Source organism: Peromyscus leucopus, chromosome 9 (genome assembly GCF_004664715.2).
Source record: "Peromyscus leucopus breed LL Stock chromosome 9, UCI_PerLeu_2.1, whole genome shotgun sequence".
In the NCBI taxonomy this organism is placed as follows: Eukaryota; Metazoa; Chordata; class Mammalia; order Rodentia; family Cricetidae; genus Peromyscus; species Peromyscus leucopus.
Window position 1 is genome coordinate 47,205,132 of NC_051070.1, and position 22,037 is coordinate 47,227,168.

At 43.3% G+C, this 22,037-nt stretch overlaps 1 protein-coding gene and 1 pseudogene across 1 annotated transcript; one reads left to right on the forward strand and one right to left on the reverse strand.

Moving 5' to 3' along the window:
* Positions 1-2: 2 nt before the first annotated feature.
* Positions 3-21,712, forward strand: Gpalpp1 (GPALPP motifs containing 1). Its single transcript, XM_028878323.2, has 8 exons — positions 3-198; positions 4,543-4,675; positions 5,677-5,775; positions 9,030-9,135; positions 13,557-13,688; positions 14,162-14,326; positions 16,241-16,339; positions 21,368-21,712. The coding sequence occupies exons 1-8, from the start codon at positions 111-113 to the stop codon at positions 21,584-21,586; spliced, it is 1,041 nt and encodes a 346-aa protein (XP_028734156.1). The 5' UTR covers positions 3-110; the 3' UTR covers positions 21,587-21,712.
* Positions 17,095-20,714, reverse strand: LOC114699774 (annotated as a pseudogene).
* Positions 21,713-22,037: the final 325 nt, after the last annotated feature.

The window sequence follows — 22,037 nt, forward strand, 5'->3', positions numbered from 1 at the left end:
CGTGACGTCATCGAACGAAGCCGGAAAAACTTCCGGCCCCGGCTGCAAAGCTTGGTCTGCCGTCGGGACAGAGTTTAACTTGGACGCTGAGCGACTGTGTGTCGCAGCGAATGGCTAGGGACCTGATCGGGCCGGCACTGCCGCCAGGCTTCAAGAAGCACGCGACAGCTGAGGACGAGGAGCGGGACCTGAGCCCAGGTAAGCCGCAGCGGGCTCCTGCACTCGGGGGAAGGGCTGGCGAGCACCGCGGAGTGGGCGCGGCCGGCCCAGAGTTGCAAGCTGGGCACGAAGGGATGTTTGGGGCCTGACCATTACTAAAAAGACGATACAGTCCCAACTGGCGATTAATATGAGCCGGATTATGCTATGAACCGGATTGTGCTAACTGATAATCTTCGTCCGGTCGTCTATTTAACTCTTCCATCAACTGTCTAAGAAAAGATCATGGTACATATGTTACAAATGGTGACAGCGACTGGAGAATCGGTGCCTAGGTCACACAGCTAGTCAGGGATGGAGCCCAAATTAGATCCTCGTAGCTCTCTCTATTCCTTCCGAGTTAGAAGACCCTTACCGAAGATCCTATGCTTCTCTGGTCCCTGGCCTGACTCCCTGGCCTCTCATCCTATCATTGCATCTTTCACACTCAGCCCAGTGCCCACACAGCCCAAGTTTATGCTTCCTCAACGATAGGCTTCTTTTGGCTGCTCTGGTTGTACGTGTATGCCTGACAACTCCAACACATCTTTCCAATCCCGGCTTAAGTGTCACGTCTTCCTCGGGGTTTTTCTCTGCCCAATCACACTAATATTTAACACTCTGTTCGAATAACTTGTTGACATGTCAGTCTCCACCGTTTCACTATGTCTTGTATCCTTACCATGCAATAGGCGCGTCCTGTTGCACACATCAATGCCTCTCATTCTTTCATGTTTTTCTGTCTTTAATTGGGAATGACTATAGTTGGGAAAGAACAAAACTGAAAAAATACTGCAACTATTTCTAAATCTTATTTTCCTTTGCTGGCTACCCATACTGGGTAGCCAGAGTCTTCCTTCCAGATGTTGGTTCTAGTGTAGCCATTTTTAAAATTTTTTTTATATTGCCAGGTAGTGGTGGTGCACGCCTTTAAACTCAGCACTTAGGAGGCAGAGGCAAGTGGATATCCGAGTTCTAGCCAGCATGGTCTACAGAGCAAGTTCCAGGACAGCCAGGACTACACAGAGAAACCCTGTCTCAAACATTTTTCTTTCATTCTTTATCAAGAAGTATTAATTAAGGTTAAAGAAGTGTGAGTGAATTATATTGGGTAAATCCCCGGCAATTTATTTACACATTTTACTGGTAGCAGACATTTGAGTAGATTCTGGCTTTTTAACTCTTACAAAGAGTGCCACTATGCATTTTGTGTGCATGTGCGTGCGTGCGTGCATGCGTGCGTGTGCGTGTGCGTGTGCGTGTGCGTGTGTGTGTGTGTATCCTGTGTTATATCTCAGCTTCAGAGTCCTACCGTTTTACCAAAGTCCTCAGCAAGTATGGGATCTGATTCTTCCCTGTTCTCCCTAATCATTTTTTTCTGTCTTTTTAATCTAGTGTTTTGATACAGTGTTCTATGATGTTTTAATTTGCATTTCCTTGTGAGAAATGAAATTAACCACTTTTCTTATTTTTTAATCACTTTTTTCATTATGCTCATTTTCTATTGAATGATGTGTCTCATACAAAGCCTTAGGTTTCATTATTTATATTCATGTGTCTGTGGGGCTGTGTTCTTGTGAATACAGGTGCCTGAGGAGGCTAGAGGTTGTGGGGTCCCTTGAAACTGGAGTCACAGGCGATTGTGAGCCTCCTGATAGGGGTGCTGAGAACCAAGCTTTGGGGCTCTGCAGTGTGCACTCTTAACTACTGGCTGGCCTCATTATGGCATTTTTTTAAACAAAATTTGTTTTTTGTTGATTCTTCTCCCTATCCCCCTCACACTTCTTACATCCTTCACCCTTCACCCATAACTTCCTTTTACAAGTGTTACGTCTCTGGAGGGAAAGGTACCCTGACTTTCAGAAGTCGGGCAATACCTACAGCTGTGAAGGGAAATAATCTGGATACCTACAGCTGTGAGGAGAAAGGTATCCAGACTTGTTGGGAAGTCAGGCTATAACTGAAGCTGGGTTCCGGTGGGGAATGGTCTCCCCACAGGATGTGTGGCAGTCCTGCTCCCCTCCAAGAGAGAGCCATTACAACTGAGCTCTGCTCCACTCCCTAAGGGAGTTTCTGTTGCTTCTCTGCTTTGCTCTGCAAAGAGAGTTTCCCAGCAGAGATTCTGCTCTGCTCCAGCGAAAGAATGTCTCCACCCAAGACTCTTTCAAGAAATTGATTTGGGAAGGAGAAATCCAGGAGCGTGGCTGCTTCTGGCAGGGTGGAGAAGGGCGGCCGCCAACTGAATGGGCATGGGACTTACTGGGGCTTCTCAGGGACAGAGTTTTTCCAGGGAGAAGATGTTCAGGGTGGCAATTGGTGAGATTTCAATCCCCTCCGCTTGGACAAGCTCAGATTGGCTAGATTCTGTGCTCAGGGATTGGTTGGTTATGTGCTCAGTTGGTCAGGGGCAGAGTGTGTTTCTTTGGCTCTGGTTTCAGGGTCAGGGTGGGTTTCCTTGACTGGCCCTCTTACTCTATATCTTTCCCTTTTCATGTGTCATGTGTGTCCCCCATTTCTCAACACCACTTTTCACCCCCTTGTGGTCTCCTTTCTAGTTTCATAGCTTATACACACCCCATTTATAGACGGACATGTGAACATTATAAACCAGGCTGCTCCTATCAGAGAGAACATGCTATATTTGCCTCTCTGAAACAGTTACCTCACTATAGAATTTTTTCCAGTTATTTCCATTTTCCTGCAACTTTCATGATTTCATTTTTCTTTATTTCACTTTATTCTCAGCTGAATAAAATCCCGTTGTGTATTTCATACCATATTTCTGTTATCCATTTATCTGTTGATGGACATTTAGGCTAACCCACTTCCTCCATATTGTGAGTAGAGCATCAGTAAACATGGATGTGCAAGTGTTGCTGTACTGGCTGGAAGTCTTTTTTTGTCAGCATGTTACAAGCTTTTGGTCATGGTGTTTCATCACAGCAGTAACTGTAACCAAGACACTAGCTTTTTCTTTCATGTTCTCATAAAATAGTAATCGGGTCTACTCCATTAGGCATTTTTAAGCAGACTTTTAAGTGGCATTTAGTTATAGTCAGACTGTTTATGTAGCCCCTGCCACCATGGATCTCTAAAACTCTTCATCTCACAAACTGAAATCTGTTGAACAAAAGTCCCCATCCCTTCCTGCCCACAGCTCCTAGTGATTGCCGTTCTGTGTTATGAGTGTGTAGCTCTAAGTACCTCCTGTGAGTAGTCAGACAGTAGGGGTTTCTGTAACTTTCTCTTGCACTTATCATAATGTCCTTAAGGTTCATCTGTATAGCATTCTTCAGTATTTCCTTCAGGTGAGGATTCCTGGCCTCCAGGTTTAAACCTTGTCAGCCTCATTTTACAGGGCAACAAAGTAACGCAGGCAGCTTAGCTAACTAACACAATCCATACAGTTAGTACGTGGCAAAGGACAGATTCAAAGCCGAAGAGGCCAACTCCAAAGCCTGCAGCCTTGCCCTCCTTTGTGTTAGACACACTGGCCTCTTTAGCCTGGAGCATCAGCTTATTCTCTCCATGGAGAATGCACTGCTTGTTCTCTTCCGCTGACTCTTTCTCTGTCTAGAGCAGTGGTTCTCAACCTTCCTAATGCTGTGTGACCCCTTACTACGGTTCCTCATGTTGTAGTGACCCCCAACCATAACATTGTTTTCATTGCGACTTCATGACTGTAATTGTGTTAGTTAGGAATTGTGATGTAAATGTCTGATACACAGGATATCTGATATGTGACCCACCAAAGGGGTTGCAACCTACTGGTTAACTGCTGGTCCAGCCGGACAGTGGTGGTGGTGCACACCTTTAATCCCAGCACTCGGGAGGCAGAGGCAGGCGGATCTTTGTGAGTTTGAGGCCAGCCAGGGCTACAGAGTGAGTTCCAAGAAAGGTGCAAAGCTACACAGAGAAACCCTGTCCCAAAAAAACAAACAAACAAACCAACAACAACAACAAAAAAAAAAAAAAAACCAAAAAAAAAACCCTGCTGGTCTAGAATGTTCTTTTGGATTGCTGTATGACCATTGTTGTCTCATCACTTAAGTCTACCCAAATGCCTTGTCAGAGTGGCCTTCTGTGACCACCGTCTTCCAAATTGTCCCTCCACACAGACATGTTTTTACTGTTTCAATAGCAGCACTTTACCTGAACTGATCCTTTCGTGTTTGTTTCTTTAGAAGTATTTACTCTGTCACTGGTGGATGGATGGGTTGGTAGGTGGAGAGTCAGAAGATTAAAGTCCATAGTAAATGCCAGCCAACTGTGGCTATGAAAAGAAAATGTCGGCCAGGAGGACTCATTAAAAGAGTCGTAACATGTCCAACCAACATTGTCCAGTTGCAGGGCCAGCTCTGCCCCCTAATTACAGGAGCAGCAGTTCGGATTCCTCAGACAGCGATGAGGACAGCAGTTCACTGTCTGAAGAGGGAGGTCAAGAGTCTGCGGAAGATGACAGTGGTCCCACTGCCAGGTCAGTCACTGAATCTACGGTGGAGCAAGCCTCACACCTCTCCTGGGTTGGCTGGAACCGATCTGTGTCCGCGCTGTACAGCACAGGGAAAATGTCTTCCCGTGTGGCATGTCACACACTCTACATCTTCTATACAGGAACTTACTCTAATTGGGCGTGACGGTACCCACCTTTACTCCCAGCACTCCAGAGGCTGAGCCAGGTGGTCTATGTAAGTTGAAGGCCAGCCAGGGCTACATAGTGAGACCCTATCTCCAAAAAAATAAAAATCAGCTTATTCTAGTAATGTGTAGATAAAGAGATACCTAAAGTGAATGGATGAATTAATGAATTACTAAGATTTGTGTGTATGGTGCTAGGCAATCAAACCTATGGCCTTGAGCAGGCTAAGCAAGCTCTCTGCCACTGAGCTACATACTCAGCCCAATGAGGTTTACTATATAGAAAGTTTTTCCTTAACATATTATTGAAATAACTAAGTATTGTAAGTAAGCCCATAGAATTTCTTTTTAAAATTGATAAACAGTGAATGTTCTGTTCAAATACATGATTCCCTTCTAAGATAGTTTTACCAGCCATGGGTCAGGTAGATAAGCTAAACCTTTGTTTTTTACAGGTTAATAAGATTTTCAATGTCCTTTTAAGATTAGGAGACAGAAAAAGGCAACTTCCAGTGCTTTTGAGAGGGAGAATAGAAGCTGAACTATGCATTTCACTCAAAAAGGCTAAAGAGACCCTGAGATTTTTTTCACTTAGTGTAATCTTGAATACTTCACTAGGTACAGAATACTGATCTAGTCCTAAAAAATAAATAACTGAAGATAAATTCCAGGAAAAGATTAAGAACTATTGCAATACATATTTTTTAATTTGGCAGGGTTAATTTATTGTTTCAAGTTTAGGTATATACTTAAAGTTAATGTTTTCTTTCACAATTAAAGCTTTTCTTTTTGTAAAAGTTTAACGTATGTTTAACTTAAGTTATGCTACTGTGTTTCCAGAAAACAGAGGCGACATCAAGATAGAGATGACGACGATGATGGGTTTTTTGGACCAGCCCTTCCTCCTGGATTTAAGAAGCAGGATGACTCTCCTCCAAGGTGATAATGTATAATGTGTCAGCCAATTTTTTTCAAGTTCATAATGCTTTATAGTTTGAGACTGACTCATGATAGCCATCCTTTTAGTTTGGAATGAGTTAGTTTATTGAGTATGTAGCAAGTGAACATAGAAGACTAAAACAGCAGATAGAGAGCAGAACATCAACAGACAGACACACAACATCCACCAGGAATGCCTGCAGAAACACTGGGGGAATGTCAGCTACAGCCCCCGATGGACCAAGAGGAACCGGCATGTCTCCTCCTGGGTAAGACTCCCAGTCAGCCATTCCCACCCCAGGCACTGTATAGCATGGTAAACAACAGCAGAGTCTCCTGCTTAGGGAAGGTGCTGGGGTGATTCCCCTGAAGCTGTGTTCGAGAGCAATGTTTCTACCCAACTGATTTACTCTCCTTCTGGACTCACAGTCGGGGAGGGGGGTGTTTTGTATTCTCCTTTCCCTGTCTCACAGGGTGGGGGACAAGCCTGTCCCTGGACAAGGGGCTTTGGAGGACACTATAAGACAAACATGTTTGGGTCTGAAATGGGGCCCACCTCCAGAACCCTTCTCAGGGAGCTCAGACAGAACATGACAATTTATAATATAATGCATATGACGTGCGTGCCAGTGTGTAAGAGCACATAGAGTAGATGGCTGTTTCTTTTTATATTCAGAGCTGAGAATCTCATGTGCCAATTCTTGATTTCCATGTAATGCTGTTTCTTTTAAGTATAGCAAGACTACACAGTCTGCTACCATTTTAAATAATCCCCAAACAAATAATACTTTCTACATCTCTAAAGAGGAATGCAACTGATATAGGTGCACGGATGTGGCTCCAAAGGCCTAAAAGTTAGGACCTTCTGCTAGCGTTTTGTAAATAAGTTACTGGCCCCGGGATAGCCCATTCCTTCCAGAAGAGCTCATTATAGATGGACCATCTCACCTGAAAGTCTGCAATCCAAAATGCTTCCAAATCCCAGACCTTTGTGCAGCCAGCATGACACCACAAGTCTGCTGGTCAGTATCCACAATCTTGTTCTATGCGTGTGATTATCACCTAGCGTATCATGTACAGTTGCTCAGGCTATTTACAGAAGGTGTGTATGAAACACAAATGAATTTGCACATTTAGACTTGAGACCCTTTCCCCAGGGTTTCTTATTATGCATATGTAAAGAGTTCAGATTCTGAAATTTGCAGTGCTCACCGTCCAAAATTTTAGATAAGCTGAACCCAACTTGTACTTAGTCTATGGTAGTTTCTCTCTTGAAATTGCATCCTTGTGCTTTGTCTAGACATTTGTGCATATACGATGATTTCTGATCTTGTGGGGTTTTGTTTTGTTTTGCTTTGTTTTAATGAGGTTGCCATGTGTATGTGTGTGTGTGTGTGTGTGTGTGTGTGTGTGTGTGTGTGTGTCTGTATCTGCATGTGTTTCTTGCTTTCTCTTTGGCTTGTTTTTCCTGCTTGTTTGTTTTGTCCTATTCTGGTTTGTTTGTTTTATCTTATTTTATTTTGAGATACCTGTTTGTTTTCTAATGGGAGAGAGAATGAAAAGGTGTAGATTTGGGTGGGAAGGTGGGGAGGATCAGAGAGGAGTCGGGGAAGGGGAAACTATAATCAAAATATATTATATGGGAAAAAAATCAATTTTCAATTTAAAAAAAAGAAAATCGCATTTTGGACAATAAATCACATGTGTGAAATAAATAGTAGCATATTTTGGAGTTAAAAGTCTCTGATACAATTGTAGAATGCCATGGCTGTATTACATTTACTATATTTAAATTTTTTATTACATTTTATTAATTTGGGGGGGGCACACTTGACCCCACTGCACATATGGAGGTCACAGGACAGCTTGTGGGGGTTGGTTCTCTCCTTCCGCTCTCTGAGTCCAGGAACTGAACTCAGGCATCGAGAGCCTTTACCCACTGAGCCTGGTCCAATGTATTTACTATCTTCTCAGATTATGCCACAGATTTCATCTCCACAAATTCTAAAGTCATAAAATTAATGTCTGTAGCTCTGGTAAGAATTATACTTAGAAAAAAAAGGCTCCCCTTGTAGCTTGTAAATAACAGCTAATTGGATCTTTCTGATAACTTGAAGCTTTGCCCTTTCATATACAAAACTATTATACACAGAGAAGGTTCATGAAGCCAAGACAAGATTATGAAGGGGTCAGAACAGTTGACTCTCAATACTTTTTCCCTCTGCTAAGAAGCCTGTCAGGGAGGCTCTGAGTGAACAGGTACCACCTGGAAATCAGCTGACAACTGGCGTCGCATCTGAGCAGGTAGCACTGGCCAGGTGGAACCATGAGGAAGACACTGGATAAAGGATCTGAAAGTGTGAAATGAGAAGGAGTTTCCTGTATCTTCTCACAAAAAGGCTTAGTATTGAGGCAATTCTGTCTTGTATTGATGACGGTCCCTGAGATAGGTAGTAATGCTACTCTAAAACTCATGAAATTTGACATTAGAGAGTCCAGGGCTCAGACTCCAGCTCAGCCCCTTGCTGGCTGTGTTGATCTTGGCTACTCGTTTTTCCCAAAGTGCAGTGGCTTCCATGGACAGGGGTTGTTTAAGGAACCACAGACATACACCAAGTGAAATGTGATTGGTACAGTAAGTGCCTCCTCCTTCATCTGCGGGCCACAGTGGACCGGCTGCGTTCTTCTGCATCACTTCTGGATTGTTAGCAAGGACTGTGTGTAGGTTTGGACTGCTGTGGTGCATTACCAGCGTCTGCAGGCAGCTGTTGTATGTACCCGCTGGAGATGTTCTTAGAGGAGCACACTTTCTCCTTAAGTAGCTCTGACTCTAATTACGAGGCTGAGTGGAATTTTCAGTAGATAGCAAAATCAAAACAGCAGAAGTCAAAGTGCAAGATGGCGCGTACCCTCGTGAGTACAGCTGGGTCACAAAGATTGACAGTGTTCCCTTTAGTGTCTGGTAGGTGACTCAGCAGGTAAAGGCCCTTTTCCTGCAGCCTGAGAACTTGAGTTCATCCCTGGTTCCACTGACCACCATATGCATACTGTGGCACACACATGCCCATAAGTAAATGAAATTTTCTTTTCTAAAAATTAAGTAGAAAACTATTATATTAATACTAGTAAAAATAATGTTCAAAAATTATTTTCAACATTTGTTACTATCTGGCTTTCTTATTATTGTGAACTTTTATTCTAAAAGCAGCTTTTTAAAGTCAAGAGAGAATGATAATGGTGTATTTTATTTTCAGGCCTATAATAGGTCCTGCACTGCCGCCTGGTTTTATTAAGTCTCCACAGAAAAGTGACAAAGGCAGAGAGGATTCAGGACAAGTGTCATCATTCTTCAACTCAGAGGTTTGGAAAGTATTCATTTAAAAAATAAAATGTATAACAAACTCAGAACTTGAATGGTGTCTGTAATCATGTGGCTCACATGAGATATGAAACTCCAAATATGAGTCTCTTAACACATTGTCAGCTCACTGTGAGAGTAGAACACCCAGGGGCGAAATCAAAAGCTGTTCTCACACCTGATAACTTAGCAAAACGAGATTGTCAGGGCTTATGGTTTATACTCCTGTCTTTGAAGGGTGGTATTTTTGTTACTTTTCACTTCCTGTCTTAAGTAGTTTCCCTCCAAGACAGAAGGTTCTAACTGCTGCACAAGGAAGATCCTCTGCCTAGGGAATGGTGCCACCCACAGTGTGTGGCTCCTCCCACCTCAGTTAACATACTCTAGATAACCTGCGCGCGCGCGCACACACACACACACACACACACACACACACGCACACACACACACACACACGCCCACAGGCCAACTTGATTTTGCCAGTCCTCACTGAGGCTCTCCCTAGGCGATTCTACATTATGTCAAGTTGTCATGGCAATCAAAGCTAACCATCACAGTAGTCTACACTGTATTCTGAAAATGAGGGAAGTGTGTTTGATACCTAATAAGAGGACTAGAAGTAAGGTCAGTATGAGATTGGTTAATTTAACAACACCATCTCCAGTTTTCCATCTGTCTGCTCTGTCTTCTTAGGGATGCTAATCCCCTTCATCTGAGTGCTTTCTTTAGACCTCTTATGCCTGACAGTCTTCACATTCACATGCAGTTCCCAATATCCAGACACTGAATGTGAATGGATGCTTTCACCCCTAATGGAGGAAGGGAGAACTTTCCAGAAGGTTTCATGTAGGCTTTCTTTATGTTTATTTGATCAAAATTGTATTTGCCCATGCGTAAATCTGTCAAGTTAGTGCTAATGAAACCAAAATGAATGGCTTTGAATTATCCAAGTTTCTCCCCCAGGACCTAGAAAAAGGCCAATTTCATGATTCCAAAGAGGGCAAATAATGTAGGTTCTTCTAACAATAGAGTAATTATCGGTAGAGACTATTACCACCACAACCACCCCAGAAAAAAGGAAAAAATGCCAGGGCTTAGAAAGCTTAAAGCCTTCGGTCACAGGGCAGGGGCTGTGGCAGCGCCCTAGCATAGGGGTAATTTCTGTTGTGATTGTAAGGAAGGTTGCCGTCACAGATACTGGAGCTCAGTGGACATCCCCAGGGGAGTTCCGGGTTCTCGTGTCCCCAGACGAGGAGCTGAGCAGTGGCACAGTTTGCTAAGAGAAGACACACTGCCATCCAGGAGGACAGCCAGTGTCTGGGTGGGTCTGCTGTGCAGAAGTGGCCTCTGCATCCCATGGTGCAGACTCTGGCTTATACTCTTCCTCTTAAGCCTCCCCCAGGAGCAGGAGTCAGGTGCACCTGCAGACACTGGAGTGCTCTGTTCCTGTGTCGCTTTCCAGGTTCAATCAGACAGGGAGGTGTTTAATCTCCTCTTCGCCAACTGATTTCTTTCATACACCGATCTTGCCACCTTTGCCCAGGGCTCTACAGGCCTCGCTCTCTGCCCTGTTCTTCTGTCTTGAGCTAATAAACCTGTGAAAACACTATATAAGTTATCCAGGGTATCAAAATGTTGTCCTGTCCCAGGTTGGGTTTGGTCCTATGATTCTGATTTTCAATTAAGTTGTTATTGCTGTTTGCTTCTCTGATCCTCCATCCAGTTCATGTCTTTCAACATCATACATGATCTTTGTTTCTAAAAATAGCAAGCAAGATGTGATGAAATTTTACTTTCATGAAAACTATCTTATTAGCTAGATGTTAAAATAGTATTAGCATATCCTGTCATCAAACACTGTGTTTTTATTTGTTCATTGAGTTTTTTTGGTTTTGTTGTTTTATTGTTTTTTTCCCCCCACTGGGTTTTGGGTTTTTTTTTTTTTTTGTTGTTGTTGTTGTTTGTCTTTTAAGGCAGGGTCTCTACATAGCCCTGGCTGTCCTGGAACTTACTTTGTAGACCAGGCTGCCCTCAAACTCACAGAGATCCACCTGTCTCTGCCTCTGCCTCTCAAGTGCTGAGATTAAAGACATGTGCCACCATGCCTGGCCACAAACACTAACGGTTTTTAAAACTTTAAAAGTTTGTCATAGGGTCTGGAGAAATAGCTCAGCAGTTAAGAGCATTTGCTGCTATTCCAGAGGACCCAAGTTCGGTTCCCAGCACCCACACTGAGTGTAACTCCACCTCTAGGGGATCCAATACGATCTTCTGACCTCTGTGTGTATCCACATATATGTGGAATATACACACCAAAAAACACACATGCACATAAATAAAAACACATCTCTTTTTAAAGGTTCATCACGTATTTTATATTTGCTTACCTTATGCCACAAAGGATTATGTCTAAGGAAATTACAGATACACTTAAGACGATGTTTGTTGGCCAGTGAGCTGGCTCAGTGTGGAAAGGTGCTCAGTGCACACGCCAGGCAGCCTGAGTTCCATCCCTGAAGTGCACGTGAAGATGGAAGGAGAGAAATGGCTCATAGTGTTGTCCTCTGACCTCCACACACACACACACACACACTGGCACACATGTACACACGCACACCGACACACACACTATTATTTTTTTTTAATTTGGAGATGTTGTGACAGCACAGTTTAGAGGTTAAGCTGTCAACACTTAAGCAGCAGATGGATTCAAAAGAGATTGGAAAGGCTCTCATGAGAGTGCAGAAAACACTGGTCCTGATACCACTGGTTATCAGGTTAGGTTAGGTGCTAGATATAAAACGAGGTAAGCTCTCTAGTCTTCTTAGTAGACTTAGTCAAAGATCCATTTCCTCAAGAAGAAAGGAAAAAGAATGTCATTTCACAGTTTATTGTAAGAAGCAACTGTGGTGTGTGTGTGTGTGTGTGTGTTTCAGAGTAAGCCATAAGAGCATAAAAGGGATAAGATTATTTAATTGCACTTGTATGAGTTTAAAAAGAACAGCCCTAGATAGAAAGCTACTTTTGAGTGGTTAAAGGGGAAATGAAAGGGATGTAAACAAACTCTTCATCCAGTGAGCTCAAAAAAATAAAATAAAACAAGGTGTAGAAGCTGTCAGAACCGAAGGACAAACATGTTGTTATTCATTGTAATAAATCTACTGAGGACGAGGACAAACTATAAGCCTTGGAGTATTATAGCATCTATCCAGAGTCATACCTGGGAACCATCATCAATGTGGCTCAGGACAAGATACAGTTCCAACCCGTCTCCATTCCTTTGTGTCAGCCAAAACACCTACTGGAGGCCCCCAGTGGCCACACTAGGTGGGGATTCAGGGGGTGATTTTCACCGTCCTTCCTGACCTTCGTCCGTCCGTAAGGATCTTTCCAGACTTGCTCTTAGTCCTATAGCAGCCTGCCTTCAGGAGCCCCTCTGCCCACCCACCTGCCTCCCCTGGGGACTCTGCCTCTTGGTGTGGACCCCTGTCCCCCCAGCTCTTTACCACAGCCCTCTCAGCCTTTCCTCCTGGCCCATCTGTATTCGTTTCTGTCACTCATCAACAGAAGCAATGTCTACCAGGGGCCCCACAGTCACCACATCTGCCTAGGATCCAGAAAGAGAAGAGCAACCAGAGAACAGAAAACCTACCCAACAAAAACAAGACCTGTTGTGGACACCAGGAAATACATCAAACATCATGGTTCCAGTGCCTACTCTTGGTACAAAAACACAAACATGAACAGACAAATAATATGCCTCCACCAGAAGCCAGTAACCCTATTGCAGTATGCCCTAAAAAAATCAATATAACTGAACACTTAAGACAAAGTCCTTAAAATGGCAACTATGGATATGGTTGAGGACCTTGAAGAGGGTATGAATGAATGCCTCAATGAAGTGTGTGAAAATACAAACAGCTGAATGAAATATTGAAAACAATTCAAGTCATGAAATAGAATTTAACACAGAAATAGAATCTCTAAAGAAAACCCAAACTGAAATAAAACTGGAAATTTTAGGGTGTCAAACAAAAGCCTCAGGTAAGCCTCACCAACAGAATACAAGACATGGGAAAGGAAATCTCAGGGGTCGAAGGCAAGGTAGAAGAAGTGGATAGCTCAGTCAAAAAAAGTTAAATCTAAAAAACAGGGGGAGGGCAGGGGACAAGAGGTATCCAGTTATCGGCACTATTTTGTTTTTTGTTTTGTTTTTCAATGAGACAGTCCACATGCACTGGAGCTGTCGTCTTCAAGGAACCCAAGGGAAAGCTCACTGTTCGGTGATCGGCTTGCAACAGACTTTTTGTTTGTTTTATTGTTTATGCATAATCCATTTCAGCTCAGTTCCAAGTGGTTGAAGATCATTGTCTGTAACCTGTTGGTCTCTTCTTAGAGTAAAGATCCTGTCTTGTTTTAAAAGGAAGCAGAGAGCAGTGACGATGGGGATATTGTTGGACCAATGCCCGCAAAAGGACCGGTTAACTACAGCGTGACAACAGAGTTTGAAAGACGGGCCCAGAGAATGAAGGAAAAATTAACCAAAGGAGATGACGTAAGCTTTCAAAGTTGTTTTTACCAGTGTGTTTTATGTGTATGACTGTTTTGCCTGTGTGTGTGCATGTGTACCACATACATGCCTGGTGTCTTAGAAAAGGGAGTCAGCTCTCCTGGAACTGGAGTTACAGATGGTGGTGAGCTATCATGTGGGTGCTAAGAACTGAACCTGCATCCTCTACAGAAGCAGCAAGTGCTCTTAACATCAGAGTCAACTCTCTACCCCTAGAAAGTAGCGTAGATTGTGTACATATGTATATAGTTTTGTGTGTATGTGTGGAGTTTTTGTCTTTTGTTTTGATAGAGTCTCACTTTGTAGCCCTGGCTAGCCTAGAACTCCCTATGTAGCCAGCACTAGCCTCGAACACATACATAGAAACCTGCTTGCCTCTGTCTCCCCAGAGCTGGAGCTAAAGGCAAGTGCCACCATGTGCAGACACCACTTTGTTTTCAACTTTATTTCGCACCCAGGATTCATCTAAACCAATTACAAGAGAGTCGTGGATGACTGAGCTTCCTCCAGAAATGAAAGACTTTGGTCTTGGGCCGAGAAGCTTTAAGAGAAGAGCGGATGACAAATCCGGAGACCGCTCCATCTGGACAGACACCCCAGCTGACCGCGAAAGGAAAGCTAAGGTAGCGGGTTTTTCCTTTCTTTTTATTTTTTGTTCGTGTATTCTGTCTGGTTTGGCTTGAACTTGCAAAGATACAAGATGAAATTATTTAAGGGTAATGATGATGTAGGGTTTTGAGGACAACAGGACAGTTGTACATGACCCAAGGACTTGGGTTGGTGACTCTGAGTTCATTGGCTCACACTAGTGAGGGTTGAAAACACCAGTACTGATGACATTATACAAAGTGGAAACAAGCTTTATTCAGGAGAATTACAGAGATGTGAGAAATGAAGGGAAAGGATGAAATGAAAGAAAATTGGAACTTTTGAGAGTGATAGGGGTTTCCAAGAACTTCCTTGTCTCAGGTTTTTATAGGTCTATGGCAAAGACTAGACAGGGGCTGAATAATTGCTACGAGGTTGGTTAGTTCTCTGGGCTATCATGAAGGTAGTGGATAGCGCATGTGCTCTATGCATGTTTCCTGGTCCAGCCAGAGAAATGTGCTGTTTATGTGGCTGCCCACCTAGCCAGGGATCGTCAAGCCTCCCTTTGCCCCTCTCTGACTTAGGCTCTATTAGCCATTGACCTTGACCGTCACTAGTTGCTGTTTCTCACTCTGTCTTTGCAAGTATTTCAGGTTGTACCAGGCTTTTTTTTTTTCCGGGGGAGGCGGGGAGGGGGGGGCAACCAGCTCCCAAATCACGACACAGAGCTTCTTATTAGTTATGAATGCTCGTCCTTAGCTTAGGCTCATTTCTTGCTACTTCTTATAACTTAGCCTGTTTCTCTTCATCTCTGTTTTGCCTTGGGGCTTTTTACCTTTCTTTCCTTCTGTATTTTTACCTTTCTTTCCTTCTGTATTTTTACCTTTCTTTCCTTCTGTATTTTTACCTTTCTTTCTTTCCTTCTGTATTTTTACCTTTCTTTCCTTCTGTATTTTTACCTTTCTTTCCTTCTGTATTTTTACCTTTCTTTACTCTCACTGCTTTTCGTTTCTGGCCAACAGCTGTCTGCTGACCCCGGGAATGTCCCTCTCTTTCTCCCTCATTCTCTTCTTCTTCTCTAGATTCCTCCTGTTTACTCTCTCTGTCCTCCAGCCCCACCTGACCTTTTCCTGACTAACTACTGGCCATTCAGCTTTTTATTAGACCAGTCAGGTGCCTTAGGCAAGCAAGGTGAAACAAATGCAACACATCTTTATACAATTAAACAAAGGCAGCAGGAACAAATGTAACACATCTTTGCCTAGTTAAAATACTATTCCACAACATCAGGCTCTGTTAATTATACCAAGTTCTGTCTGTTCTCACAGCCACCAAGAAGTACTGCAGAGTAATCTAAGTGTGTGTGTGTGTGTGTGTGTGTGTGTGTGTGTGTGTGTGTGTGTGTGTAATGGAGTGTTTATTTTGTTTCTGTTATGGTGCATCCTCTTTGACTTTGTGTCACACACCTTTGCTGTTCTTTTGTTCTTGCTTCTGTTCTAGTTTTTTGGATTTTTATACAGAGACACTCATGGCATCATTGAATGCTGACAGTGTCCTTTTTTTTCTCTTCCGTCATTCCTCCCCCCCCCCTTTTTTTTATCAATATGTACATCCTTTTTAGTTTTTCCTTTTACTGTTTTTGAAATCAGACAGTGGAAGATTCCTTGTGTGTTACTTTCCTACATTTTGTCATTATTAGTCCAAACTCATCCTGAGTTTCTTCCAGTTGGGTTACTGGGAGGGTTTGGTTTGGATCCCATTGTCCTCTTCTCAGGAATATCACAGACTCCTGCACTAACTGATCCCTTCTCAAGTGTGCAGCTTTTTATGACTGGGAGGAATTCAACCAGCCTGGCTTTAGTTCACTTTCTTGTCATTTAATCTAAGTAAAATGAATAGTATCTGTTTCTAATTTTATTTTAAATGATGTTATTATGTTCACTCTTCAGGAAATGCAAGAAGCAAGGAAGTCATTCAGTAAGAAAGATGAAGAAAATGTATTGTCAGGAAGGGATAAGAGATTGGCTGAGCAAGTGTCCTCATACAACGTAAGTAAGACAATAAAATACATAAGGACATAAATAATCTCTCCTCACTCTTTTCACTCTTCCTCTCTTTCCAACTTGGTTTTGTTTTATGCTGGGATTTCACTACATAGCCCACGCTGCCCTCTGACTTTCACTCCAGGGTTTGCTGGTCTCATATTTTTCTGTCTTTTAGGTTTTTGTTCTATTTGGTTTTGGTTTTGGTTTTTCAAGGCAGGGTTTCTCTGTGTTGCACTGCCTGTCCTAGAACTTGTTCTGTAGACCAGGCTGGCCTCGAACTCACAGTGATCCACCTGCCTCTGTCTCCCAAGTGCTGACATTAAAGGCATGTGCTTCCACCACTTAGTATAGTTCTATTGTTTCTCTCTCTCTCTCTCTCTCTCTCTCTCTCTCTCTCTCTCTCTCTCTCTCTCTCTCTCTCATTCTCTCATATTTGAAATCAACTTTATTCTGATTCTAAACAAAAAGAATAGGGATGACAGTAACAAACTTCACTGAATGTTGTGATGTGCTATAGCATTCTTATCTTTGAAATTCAAGAAGGAAGCAACTGTGTTCCAAACAGCTTGACATGCAAGTCCAAAACAGGGACGGTATATTTTAACTGCCACATTCACCCCCAAGCCCCTTCACCTCCCTCGGCATCCCAGTGAAGTACACGATCTGCTTCGCTAACTAAGGGGTGCACACACTGTACCACTGCCATCACTGACAGTTACCTCACCAGTCCTGTGATGCAGGGCTCCAGCTTCACTTTCTCACAGGTCGGCATCCTTACCAGGGCGGGTAGTTGTTTGAGCAACCTCTAGATCATGCTAAGTTGTACTGTGCTGCCAGAGCCGGGTCCGTGACGGCCTCAGGTGGAGCAAGAGCAGGCGTGACAGCAAACTCCCAGTTAGGATCTCCAGTGAGCTTTCTGGCAAGCCGAGGAAAGACTTTCCAAAGCTGGAATTACTTTTGGCAGAAATGTCATAGTGCTGAAGATTCTTACTTCAGTGGGAGACAATAGATTTTGCCTCCACTTTCCTGTGTTAATATCCACTTTGTTGCCACACAATGCCATGGGGATGTTTTCAGACACACAGCAGACCACTGTGCCAGTTAGGTACATTCATGTAACTCCTGACATTACATCCAACATTCTAACGGCACACTGGCTTTGTAGTAGCCGTCGCACAGGCCCCCAGACTTCTTCCGGCCGGCTGTGTCCTACACCTTGAACTTGATGGGTCCTCTGTTGGTCTAGAACACAAGCGGATGCAGCTCCACGGCCAGGGTGTCTGCATACTTCTTCTTGAACTCTCATCAAGTGGTACATCAAAAGTGTCTTCTTCCCAGTGCCACTGTCAGCCACCAGGATGAGCTTGAACCAGACCTGCAGCTCTCCCTGGTGGCCATCACGGTGGTCCGTTTCTCTCTTTTTACAACCTCCTTTTACCTAAATCACTTCTATGGCCCAGTCCTGAACAATACTTGACTCTGTGATCTGTGAACATTTGTATAAGATCCTTCTGCATATTTGATAAGTTGTTTTTAACTTTTAAGTCTTAATCAAAAGTTTAATTCCTGCCAGGTGGTGGTGGCACACGCCTTTAATCTCAGTGCTTGGAAGGCAGAGGCAAGTGGGTCTCTGTGAGTTTGAGGCCAGCCATGGCTACTGTAATTAGGCCTTGTCCCAAAAAATAAACTCAAAGTTTAATTACTAAGGGGCACTTTGATCAGAAAGTGAGAGCCTGTTCACAGAGATTATTAGTGTATAACTTTTAACATTATAAACAGATTTGGAATGTCTGGTGGGAAGATTTGTAGGAGAAAAAAACTTTAAAACACAATTCAATCTAAATTTATAAACTACAGTCACTATTCATTAACATTTTTTCATTTTTTTGTTATAATCTCTCTTAACTCTCAAAAACTAGGGAGTGGTCTATCTCCAAAAACAAGTGTTAATTCCTGAACCCATTGGCCCCCAAAAGGCTTTGGGTGTATAGAAAATTACCTTGGTTCCAGATGTTTGAGTTAATGAAAATCGTGTAAGAACTGATTTCTTGGCCATGTGTTGACTGGAACCATAGTCAGAAAAGCACACATGAAACGTTTTTTGGAAACTACCCAGGCTTGGCCCATCTGAAACGGTCACAGAAGGTTCAGGAGTCAAGTCCCAGTAGAACTGGATGAACTGTAGCCATTTAGACATGCTCTCTGCATTCAGACTAATCTAAATGACATACATAACTGGGAACATAAAAATCCAAAGAGGAAATGAAAATATAAGTTGGACTATGTAGACCTAAATAATAAACATAATTTGTTGAAACATGTGGGACACAAGTATGTAGCCAGAATGGGTTATCTTAGGAAGAATGGCTTAAAATTCATTAGCTAGATCTTTCCAAGCCAATATTTCTTATAAAACCAGACACCTACAGTGTGACCCTGGAAACATGTCTCCTCCACAAAGTAGAACATTATTTGCAGTAGCCTCAGGAAGATGCAAAAATATCAACAGAAGGTAATTCATAATAGCTATCACTATAACAGCATAGGTATTCATCAGTGAGAGAAAGAAAACCCAGGGACATACAATGAAATACTCAGCAACAAAGTGTAACAAATTATAAGTGAGTGCAGCAGTGAGGTGAGTCAGTCATCACAGAATCTGACATAGGAAAAGCATCATCATTGGGTGGAGCTGGGTGTGCAGAGTGAGTGGTCTGGCCATGGGTGGCTGTTGGAATCGGAGTGTTTACTAACGTTTACTAGGGAGTAACACTCGGAGCTTCCTAGAGTGATGGAAATGGCCAAGATCCCGATGGGATTTGAATTAAAAAAACATCAGTGAATTTATACCTAATATCTATGCATTCCATTGCATTTTTAGGAAAATAAAGAAATATTGAGTCTGGTTAATGAATGTGTGCTGACATGTTTAGGGAGCATGCAATGATGTCTGCCATTTACTTTTAAATATTTTTATGAAATGAAATTGTGTGAAATTCTGATTACTATGAGATTTACTGTTCAAAGTAGTGATGAGTCTTTTTTATTAATTTTTTTTTTCATTTATTTTACATACCAACCACAGTGTCCCCTCCATCCTCTCATCCCGTTCCCTCTACCTACCTCCCACCTACACCCCCCCCCATCCACTCCTCCTCCATCTCCAATCAGAAAGGGGCAGGCCTCCCATGGGCTTGAACAAAGCATGGCACGTCAAGTTGAGGCAGAACCAAGTTCCTCCCCCTGCATCAAGCTAGGCGAGGTTCCAGCATGGGGAGCAGGTTCCCAAAAGCCAGCTCCAGAGTCTTAAGACGAAGCTTCTACATAAGCCCTGCTTTGATAAATTGAATACTCTTGAAAGTAATGCCATGAAAGAACAAACCAGCCCACCAGAAACAAAGGAGTTTTTCAAAAGCTGTGAAAAAGCCATCCTAGGGCCAGTGAGATAACTCAGTGGGTAATGGCGCCCGCCACCAAGCCCGATGACCTGGGTCTGATCCCTGGGACCCACAGGGTGGACAGAGAGAACCAAATCCCACTAGTTGTCCTCTGAGCTCCTCACACACAAAATAAAGAATGTCAAAGCCGTAGGATTCAGGGTCAATTGCTCTCAATTTCATAAATTGTTAGAAAATGCAAGCATGTTTTTGTTTTGGTGCTGGGAATTGAACCTAGGTCTTTGTATCTGCTACACATACACACTCGACCACTGAGCTACCCCCTAGCCCCCAAACAGTTGTGGTGTGGTTTGTTTTTGTTTTTGTTTTTTCAAGACAGGGGCTCACCACTGCATGGGTCTCAGGCTGACCTAGAACTCACTGTGTAGTCCAGGCTGACCTCAAACTCTGGATCCTCGCAGCTCTGCTGGGATGGCAGGCTCACACCCCTGCACCCAGCCACCCTCAGCGTCGCCTAGCATTGCCTTACTTGGAGCCCCATTCACTTCAGTGCTTTTGTGTGTATTCTTTGACATAGGCAGGGCCTTTAAGAGTTAGAGTTATAAACAAAATGCATCCTTTCTGCCATTCCCCCTCTTCACATGCTGAATATTTGGCACTACACTCTTACAGGAAATATGTACAATAGAAACCACTATTTGTAACTCCTGTTCCAGGATCTCCAATGCTCTCTTCTGGCCCCTGTGGACTCTTGCACACATGTAGTACACAGAAACCCATTCAGGATCACACACATGTATTCTTGTAATCTTTGTAAAAAGACTAAATGGCAATCGTTGTGAATAGCCTTAAAAGGGCTCCTGCTTTACCTGGTCTTGGACACCGTTCTGTGCAGCACTGAGGATGCACACATCCACCCAGCTTTGAGGCTGCTGATCTGCACTGTGATCATCTCCTCCATCCCTGCCTGGTTGCTCCATCCCAGGCTAGTCTACTCAGAGCTCCACAGCAAATCCCTACTTTATTAAACCAATTGCCTTTGTACAACCTTGTCTGAAAATGGTATCTGGATAGACCTGAAAATGTGAACATCAGCCTAAGCTGAGAGGAGAAGGGGAGGGAGGGAGGTTGGAGAAAAGAGACAAGCAGAACAGTGGGCGAAGCAAACATCCCTCGGCTCTGGCCGTGCGCCATCTGCACAGGCCTAGAATCAGGTCGCTTCTGTGCTCCTTAGTTCACTTCTGTTTTGGCTTCTGCCAGTGCCTTCGCCTCTTCCACCTGAATGGCTTCAGGGACCAGGTCATCTGTGAAGTGGGAATCAAATTGTTCGTTCTTTCACACAACTGCTCTTGGTTTATATTCCCATTAGGACTTTCGTAACCATAACGACTGTGCTACCTCGCTTTCCTACTCTTTCACTGCATGTAGCTAATAGATGTCTTCGTTCCTTCTGGATTGTATTTCCCACAGCTGTGCATTTTCTCCTTAGATGCTGTCTTGGATCCAGAAATCCCCGTCAGGGTTTGCAAACATCTCTCATTCACATGCACTAGTCCAGTATGCTTCATGGTTGTAGACTGTCTGTGACCGACGTGAGCTAAGGTTTTTATTTCTGTTCTCCTGCTTTCCCTAGGAATCAAAAAGATCAGAATCCCTCATGGACATTCACCACAAAAAGTTAAAGAATAAGGCTGCTGAAGATAAAAACAAGCACCAAGAGAGAACGCCATTTGATCGTGATAAAGATCTCAAGGTTAATCGGTTTGATGAGGCTCAGAAGAAAGCCCTAATAAAGAAATCCAGAGAACTAAATACCCGGTTTTCACATGGCAAAGGCAACATGTTTTTATAAGTGAGTGTACTTCAGTGAGGTACACTCATTCATACTGGTCAGTCTGACCCCCTCCGAGGACCCCTTTGTCTATAGCAATTATGTGCACAGACTTTTCCTTTTGTAATAAAGTAAACTCAGAGTCTACATTTTTAGAAATTGTGACTGTTGACAAGTTAGGAGGAAATGTGGCTAGCTGGAAAAATAGCTCTGTCTTCACGATAGCCTAACAGGACATGGCTATTAGAAAAGTGTGGGTTCCAGTGAAGAGAAATGGTGCTTCACAGAGTGTGATGAGCAACTTGATGGGTCGTGTGCTCCAGTAGAGAGAAGAGAGAGGTTTGTTGGTATCTTTGTGTGTGTGTGTGTGTGTGTTTGTTCATTTGCTTGTTTGTTTTTCGAGGCAGGGTCTCACTGTGTAGTCTTGGCTGGCCTGGAACTCACTCTGTAGACCAGCAGGCTGGCCTCGAAC